We start from the raw sequence: 8,990 nt of genomic DNA on the forward strand, positions 1-8,990 counted from the left end.
TTTACACTTGTTTAAGCTCGTTGACCGTCTTGTTTACACTTGTTTAAGCTCGTTGACCGTCTTGTTTACACTTGTTTAAGCTCGTTGACCGTCTTGTTTACCCTGGTTGTTTCCCCTCGTTGACCGTCTTGTTTACACTTGTTTAAGCTCGTTGACCGTCTTGTTTACCTCGTTGACCGTCTTGTTTACCTCGTTGACCGTCTTGTTTACCCTCGTTGGACCGTCTTGTTTACCTCGTTGACCGTCTTGTTTACACTTGTTTAAGCTCGTTGACCGTCTTGTTTACACTTGTTTAAGCTCGTTGACCGTCTTGTTTACCCTCGTTGACCGTCTTGTTTACACTTGTTTAAGCTCGTTGACCGTCTTTTTGATCGTGATGTTTACCCTTGTTTACCCTCGTTGACCGTCTTGTTTACACTTGTTTAAGCTCGTTGACCGTCTTGTTTACACTTGTTTAAGCTCGTTGACCGTCTTGTTTACCCTCGTTGGACCGTCTTGTTTACACTTGTTTAAGCTCGTTGACCGTCTTGTTTACACTTGTTTAAGCTCGTTGACCGTCTTGTTTACACTTGTTTAAGCTCGTTGACCGTCTTGTTTACACTTGTTTAAGCTCGTTGACCGTCTTGTTTACCTCGTTGACCGTCTTGTTTACACTTGTTTAAGCTCGTTGACCGTCTTGTTTACACTTGTTTAAGCTCGTTGACCGTCTTGTTTACACTTGTTTAAGCTCGTTGACCGTCTTGTTTACACTTGTTTAAGCTCGTTGACCGTCTTGTTTACACTTGTTTAAGCTCGTTGACCGTCTTGTTTACACTTGTTTAAGCTCGTTGACCGTCTTGTTTACCCTCGTTGACCGTCTTGTTTACACTTGTTTAAGCTCGTTGACCGTCTTGTTTACACTTGTTTAAGCTCGTTGACCGTCTTGTTTACCCTCGTTGACCGTCTTGTTTACACTTGTTTAAGCTCGTTGACCGTCTTGTTTACACTTGTTTAAGCTCGTTGACCGTCTTGTTTACCTCGTTGACCGTCTTGTTTACACTTGTTTAAGCTCGTTGACCGTCTTGTTTACCTCGTTGACCGTCTTGTTTACCCTCGTTGACCGTCTTGTTTACACTTGTTTAAGCTCGTTGACCGTCTTGTTTACCCTCGTTGACCGTCTTGTTTACACTTGTTTAAGCTCGTTGACCGTCTTGTTTACACTTGTTTAAGCTCGTTGACCGTCTTGTTTACACTTGTTTAAGCTCGTTGACCGTCTTGTTTACACTTGTTTAAGCTCGTTGACCGTCTTGTTTACACTTGTTTAAGCTCGTTGACCGTCTTGTTTACACTTGTTTAAGCTCGTTGACCGTCTTGTTTACACTTGTTTAAGCTCGTTGACCGTCTTGTTTACACTTGTTTAAGCTCGTTGACCGTCTTGTTTACACTTGTTTAAGCTCGTTGACCGTCTTGTTTACACTTGTTTAAGCTCGTTGACCGTCTTGTTTACACTTGTTTAAGCTCGTTGACCGTCTTGTTTACACTTGTTTAAGCTCGTTGACCGTCTTGTTTACACTTGTTTAAGCTCGTTGACCGTCTTGTTTACACTTGTTTAAGCTCGTTGACCGTCTTGTTTACACTTGTTTAAGCTCGTTGACCGTCTTGTTTACCTCGTTGACCGTCTTGTTTACCTCGTTGACCGTCTTGTTTACACTTGTTTAAGCTCGTTGACCGTCTTGTTTACCTCGTTGACCGTCTTGTTTACCTCGTTGACCGTCTTGTTTACACTTGTTTAAGCTCGTTGACCGTCTTGTTTACACTTGTTTAAGCTCGTTGACCGTCTTGTTTACACTTGTTTAAGCTCGTTGACCGTCTTGTTTACACTTGTTTAAGCTCGTTGACCGTCTTGTTTACACTTGTTTAAGCTCGTTGACCGTCTTGTTTACACTTGTTTAAGCTCGTTGACCGTCTTGTTTACACTTGTTTAAGCTCGTTGACCGTCTTGTTTACCCTCGTTGACCGTCTTGTTTACCCTTGTTGTTTACCCTCGTTGACCGTCTTGTTTACCCTCGTTGGACCGTCTTGTTTACACTTGTTTAAGCTCGTTGACCGTCTTGTTTACCTCGTTGACCGTCTTGTTTACCCTCGTTGACCGTCTTGTTTACCCTCGTTGACCGTCTTGTTTACCCTCGTTGACCGTCTTGTTTACACTTGTTTAAGCTCGTTGACCGTCTTGTTTACCCTCGTTGATCATCCTGTTTACCCTCGTTGACCGTCTTGTTTACCCTCGTTGACCGTCTTGTTTACCCTCGTTGACCGTCTTGTTTACCCTCGTTGACCGTCTTGACTTTACCTGGCCATTCTCGACGATTATCACCTGGTCATCCTCAAGTTTTACCTGGTCATACTCTAGCATTGTCACTGGGGCACCCTCGAGTATTACCTGGTCATCTTCGAGGAGCACCATCACTTTGTCATCCTCGAGGAGCTACACTGTCATTCTCGAGGATCATCTTCTGGTCGTCCTTGAGAATCATTACCCTCAACCTCTTTGAACATCACAACCCGGTCACCCTCGAGGAACCACCACCAGGTCACCCTCGAGGACCCACCACCAGGTCACCCTCGAGGAACCACCACCAGGTCACCCTCGAGGACCCACCACCAGGTCACCCTCGAGGACTACCACCAGGTCACCCTCGAGGATTACCACCAGGTCACCGTCGAGGACTACCACCAGGTCACCCTCGAGGACCCACCACCAGGTCACCCTCGAGGACCCACCACCAGGTCACCCTCGAGGACCACCACCAGGTCACCCTCGATGACCCACCACCAGGTCACCCTCGAGGACCCACCACCAGGTCACCCTCGAGGACCACCACCAGGTCACCCTCGAGAACCCACCACCAGGTCACCCTCGAACATTACCTTCTCACCTTTGAGAGACCCCACCACCAGCTCATCCTTGAGCATCACCTGGCCACCAACACCTTCGAGGAGGAGGACCACCACTACCAGCAGCTCACCCTCGAGGCTGGAGTGTCACCATATCTTCCTGCCGCTCGTCTCAGGCACACAGGTCATGGTGAAGAGTATACCGAGGCCAGACACGGTCGCGTAGGTCCAGTACAGGCCGGCCTGCGTCAAGGTGGCCTGCATAGCACTGTAGAGCTGCAAGGGCACGAAGGCCATGATACATCCCGCGATGCTGCAGACGCTCATGGCCTGCAGGGGGAGGGGGAGAGAGACAGGTGTGTGTTACTGGCCTGCGAGACAGGTGTGTGTTACTGGCCTGCAGGGGGGGAGGGGGGAAGACAGGTGTGTGTTTACTGGCCTGCAGGGGGGGAGGGGGGGAGACAGGTGTGTTTACTGGCCTGTAGGGGGAAAAGACAGGTGTGTTACTGGCCTGCAGGGGGAAGACAGGTGTGTCATAGGTTGTAAGGGATGAGACAGGTGTGTCATGGGTAGTAAGGAAGACGACAGGTGTGTGATAGGTTTGTAAGGGAGGAGCAGGTGTCACGCATTGTAGGGGTGGTGGAAGCAGGTGTGTCATGCGTTGTACGGGTGGTGGAGGTAGGTGTGTGCACCACTTGACCTGGGGGAGCCTGGTGTGTGTGTGTGTAGCACTTGACCTGGGGGACCCTGGCGTGTGTGCAGCCCTTGACCTGGGGGACACGTGTGTGTGTGTGTGTGTGTGTGTGTGTGTGTGTGCAGCCCTTGACCTGGGGGACACTGGTGTGTGTGTGTGTGTGTGTGTGTGTGTGTGTGCAGCCCTTGAACCTGGGGGACCCTGGTGTGTGTGTGCAGCCCCACTTGACCTGGGGGACCCCTGGGGTGCTCAGTACTGACCTGGGACCTGATGGTGGTGGGGAAGAACTCGGGGGAGACGACCCAGGGTATGGGCCCCGCCCCTAGACTGATGCCCAGCGGGGCCAGGAGGAGACACACCAGGCGGAGCCACTCCGCCACACTCCACCTGTGGAGGGAACATCTCGTACGTTAGCTACTCCCTCCACACACACACACACACACACACACACACACACACTTCACAAGCACAGACACACCCTGCTAGACGCACTCAGACGTGCATACACACGCACACACACACTCACTTGACATGCACACACACCCTGCTGGACGCACTCAAACATATACACACACGCACACACACTCACTTGACAAGCACACACACCCTGATAGACGCACACAAACACGCACACACACGCCCTTGATCACACAAGTACGTACATGGTCAAGGACCTACCAGATATGCCTTATCAGTTGAATAGATAAGGATGGGGAATAAAACACTCCATGTACATGATATATAAAAAAAAAACGTTTAATTAAAAAGAAAAGAGACGATTAACCTTGAAGCAGAGAAACACTTTACACCTGTGGTCTGTGATAGACACCGAGACTCTTAAATAGACTTATATGTTAGAATAAGCTTGGGTCATCGATCGCTAAATACATATAGTATAATGAAACGTCTGGGGGTCGGTAAATTATGGGCTCAATGTTTTTCTACTTTGCCCCAAATGGGTCAGTGGGAGGGAGGGAGGGAGAATAGCGGGCGAGCAATGGGCCACTGTGGTGTAAGATGTGTGTGTGTGTGTGTGTGTGTGTGTGTGTGGGGAAGTGAAGTGAAGTATATATAGTGTTACAAGTTAATGCTGATACTTGGAGGTGATTAATTCGTGGCGTGTGCTACACCAGCATCGATTGTCGTCAATAATGAGGGTAAAAGCTATATCGACACGTACTCAAGAGCGTGACCAGTTCGCCTACACGAACCCCCCACTCCAGTAGCGGAGCAAAGTCCCTCCCTCTCCCTTTCGCCCACCCCCCCAAAAAAGAGGGCCTTTTTCTGTTTTAGAACGTCAAAGATTCGCCAAATGTCGAGACTTTTCGACTCTATGGGTCTGACTGGACGACACAAGATGATGTTTAGGAATAGTTATGATATCAATGACTTCGACTCGTCCAAATGTCTTCATATGGGAATTGCTTGTATTTCGTATCAACACTGGAGACGGATTTACGGTACTTAGGGACATGGAAATGAACGGAGAGCTGTTATGTAGGTGTGTGTGTGTGTGTGTGTGTGTGTCTGTGGAAACAGGATACGTTTCCCGTACCTCTGGTAGATGATTGGAGATCCGTCGGTGCCCAGGACGGGAGGGCCCACCTGCTTCAGGATCGCCTGGTCGAGAGCCGGGGTTTCGGTGAAGTGCAGGATGACGCCCAGCGCCGTGTATACCACGGTCAGCAAGGACAAGGAGAGCACCAGGCACCGGCGGCGCCCTAGGCGATCGATGGTCACCATCATCGTCAGGTTACCGCAGAGGGAGAGGACGAAGGTCATGATCGTGCTCACGTCCCGGTTGAAGGCCAGGCCCGAGGCCTGGAGCATCCTGGTGGCGTTGGCGCGTATGACTTCGGTGCCGCAGAAGTTGGAGATGCAGAGGATGCCGATGCACACCACCATCCTCTTCAGGATGAAGGGTTTGAGGAGGGCGCTCCAGCCTTGGACTTCGACGCGGTCGTTCTGCTGCTTCAGGAGGCTCAGCTCCTCGTCCAGGTTCACGTGGCGGCCCCTGAGCTGCAGGAGGACTTGGAGCGCCTCCTCCGACCTGTTCTGGACGGCGAGGTAGGTGGGACTCTCCGGCAGGAAGGGCATGATGACGAGGCAGTAGAAGAGGAGGAGGGCGACGACCAGGAAGGCCAGCGAGTACCAGGGTAATACCATGCCCAAGCTGATGGTAAGGATTCCCCCAAACTCGAGCATGGAGGAGGCGATCATGCCGGCTGTGCCACGGATCTCCGTGTCCGCGATCTCCACCAGGTAGGTCCGGCAGGAGACAGTGGCCAGGGCCATTGCCATGCCCGTGAAGAACCTGAAAGCACAGAGGTGAATCACACACACACACACACACACAGGCACACACAATCTCTCCTCTCGCCCACTGTATGTGTGTGTGTTGTGTCGCCAAAGGGACGAACACGATACAAAGAAAGTGAGAATAACTTGTTGATATACTTTCCCCCACGAATGGTTCTGCTGTATTGAGTCAAATCATTCGAGTTAGCTGCTGTGAGACAAGTTGAAGGTTAATTCCAGCAAGATAGTGGTTTATAAAGCCACCAGATATTGGTGGAGGTGGAGGACCTAAGGTGTTGAAAGCACAAGACACACCAACCTTCCGCCGATGATCATGTTGGTGTTGTAGGCGAGGGCGATGAGAATCCAGCCCAGGAACCCTGGAAACGTGGACAGCACCAGGGATCTCCGTCGACCCAGGTTCCTAACCAGCCATCCAGCGGTTATGTACCCCGGCAGCGACCCCAGGAAGACCAGGCTCCCTAAACACTCCAGCCAGGGGAGGAGGGAGGCAGCGAGCTTAAGACCTCTTATTAAAGTTCGATGTCAAAGCATCGAAGTCTAAATATAAACGTAGATCAACTGCTGGAATGACAGTAGGGGTGAAGGGTACGTGGCTTTGGGTAGGAGTTTTGGCAGAAGGGACAGGTCACACGCACGAGATTATCTTCACAACACCATCATCTTCACTACACCATTGTCTTCACTACACTCTCATCTTCACTACAACATTATCTTCACTACACCATTATCTTCCCTACAGACTCTCCTTCATTTTGGATTCATCTTCATCGCACAGAATCCATGTGAACTGAGCTCTACATACATACTCACACCATCTTCATACTCGACACCATTTACCTTAAACCATAACCCTATGGGTCAGGTCAAAGGTCACCGTCACCACAGGCTTGGCCTTTCGACAAGCACCACATCTTCATCTACTTCATCCATATCTACCACTCTGGGAGAGGGCCCACTCACCCATCCCGTCCATTTACCACCCTTGGGAGAGGACCCCACTCACACATCATGTCCAGCTGCCAATCTGGGAGAGAGGACCCCCACTCACCCATCCCGTCCATCTACCATTGGGAGAGAGGGCCCCCACTCACCCATCCCGTCCATCTACCATTGGGAGAGAGGGCCCCCACTCACCCATCCCGTCCATCTACCATTGGGAGAGAGGGCCCCCACTCACCCATCCCGTCCATCTACCATTGGGAGAGAGGACCCCCACTCACCCATCCCGTCCATCTACCATTGGGAGAGAGGACCCCCACTCACCCATCCCGTCCATCTACCATTGGGAGAGAGGACCCCCACTCACCCATCATGTCCAGCTGCCAGTCTGGGAAGTGGAGCTGCGAGGCGAAGATTGTGGTGTTGTCGTCTACGAGATCCGAGGCCAGGGCGTTAGGCCAGGCTAGGACCATGCCCAGCTGAGCGATGTGGCTCACCGATACCCCCAGGAACATCAAAACCTGAGGACAACGAGAGCAAGTGAGGGGGGTTACGCCTACGTGGAGCTCCTCTGGACGTAAGGTGCGGACAGAGCCGTGCTATCTCTAGTGTTCCAGTGAGGGTGTCACCCTTAATAGCCCAGTGTTTCAGGTAGGTCAGAATAGTGCCTGTCAACTCGTACCTGTTCGTCCACTGTAAACAGATGGCGTCCCACAAGCGTCCGTTTCTACTAGTGACTTCGGGGAAACCATGGCAAAATATGGAAGAGAAATATGAAGAAGAAGAAGAAGATGAAGAGGAAGATGAAGAGGAAAGAAGTAGAGGAGGAGGAGGAGGAGGAGGAGAAGAAGAAGAAGACGTAGAGAAGGAGGAGGAGGAAGAAGAAAAAGAAGAAGAAGAAGAAGAAGAAGAAGAAGAAGATGAAGAGGAAAAAGGTAGAGGAGGAGGAGGAAGAAGAAGAAGAAGAAGAGGAGGAAGAAAAGAGGAGGAGGAAGAAGAAGAAGTAGAGAAGAAGGAGGAGGAGGAAGAAGAAGAAGACGTAGAGAAGGAGGAGGAGGAGGAAGAAGAAGAAGAAGAAGAAGAAGAAGAAGTAGAAGAAGAAGAGAAGGAGGAGGAGGAGGAGGAGGAGAAGGAGGAGGTGGAAGAAGAAGAAGAAGAAATAGTGAAGGCTCTCGCCACCCGAGTGTAGAGTGAGAGGGGGGAGGAGGTTCCTAAGACGATAGTCCACCAACCTTACCTCACACATTAAGCAGGATCATCCAACATAGAGAGTCGCTGCTCGTGAGCACCCACACCGTCTACCCATTATTGAACCACACACACACACACACACACACACACACACACACATATATATATTCCTGTGAAGTATGCGATAATTACTTCATAAAGATAGATATATCAAAGAATTGAATGTTGGTTTCTGTCGAGTCTATATACCAAATTAGCTGTCCACTTTCATAACAGATAGCAGTTATCATAGATAACAAATAAACAGTAATTTTCACCGTTAATCTTGCCAGGTAATTATCACATACCAATGTAATCTCATTGGTAATCGTAGTTGTAATCTGAAAAGTAATTTGTTTTGTGACTTCATAAGTTATCATTGTTAATGTGATGTTAAGATGAAAGTCAGTGATGCAAGCTGTTAGATAATGACAATTAATGTAATCTTTTAAAGTAATTACCTTTTTTTAATGTTAGAAATCATTGTTGTGATATCATACATTATCAGTGTTGTAATGTCTAAGGAAATTACTATTATCGTAATCACCTGTTTCCCCATTTTCTAATAACGTCTATAACATTCACATGTCATTTGGTCCTAATGTATATCAAAGAAAATCATACAGTAATTTATACTTTTAATAGATCTATGATTTATTCTGTATCTGTGTTATGGCTGATTGTATTGTAAGTGATGTAGTTTGTTTTTTATGTGTTTGTATCCAAATATACATTTCAGTTCTGTATACAGGAGTAAAATTATGTATTCCCTCGATGTATATATACGTATGTGTGTGTGTGTGTGTACATAATGCCCAAGTATTTTCATTCATGTACTGTTAAGTTTCATTCATCCATCACTTACTTGTAAGTGTAGCACTTACAAATGGGGTCATTCTACTTATGAAATAGAGTGATTGTGTATAAAGTA

The 8,990-nt window shown here is 48.8% G+C and overlaps 1 protein-coding gene across 2 annotated transcripts in view; it reads right to left on the bottom strand.

The window, feature by feature from the left end:
* Window positions 1-2,764: 2,764 nt before the first annotated feature.
* LOC139757517 (facilitated trehalose transporter Tret1-2 homolog) overlaps window positions 2,765-8,990 on the bottom strand; it is a 14,771-nt gene continuing 8,545 nt past the window's right edge. Inside the window, exons 3-7 of one of the 2 annotated variants that reach the window (XM_071678032.1) lie at window positions 7,197-7,350; window positions 6,186-6,348; window positions 5,124-5,882; window positions 3,829-3,955; window positions 2,765-3,204 (exon numbers count right to left, since the gene is read on the bottom strand). In XM_071678032.1, the coding sequence (XP_071534133.1) occupies window positions 3,022-3,204; window positions 3,829-3,955; window positions 5,124-5,882; window positions 6,186-6,348; window positions 7,197-7,344 (1,380 nt within the window). In that variant the 5' untranslated portion in view covers window positions 7,345-7,350 and the 3' untranslated portion in view covers window positions 2,765-3,021. Of the gene's footprint in view, window positions 3,205-3,309; window positions 3,956-5,123; window positions 5,883-6,185; window positions 6,349-7,196; window positions 7,351-8,990 lie in introns of those variants that run through there. The other variant, XM_071678030.1, reaches the window with a different exon arrangement.

The sequence above is a fragment of the Panulirus ornatus genome, chromosome 27 (assembly GCF_036320965.1).
Source record: "Panulirus ornatus isolate Po-2019 chromosome 27, ASM3632096v1, whole genome shotgun sequence".
NCBI classification, from domain to species: Eukaryota; Metazoa; Arthropoda; class Malacostraca; order Decapoda; family Palinuridae; genus Panulirus; species Panulirus ornatus.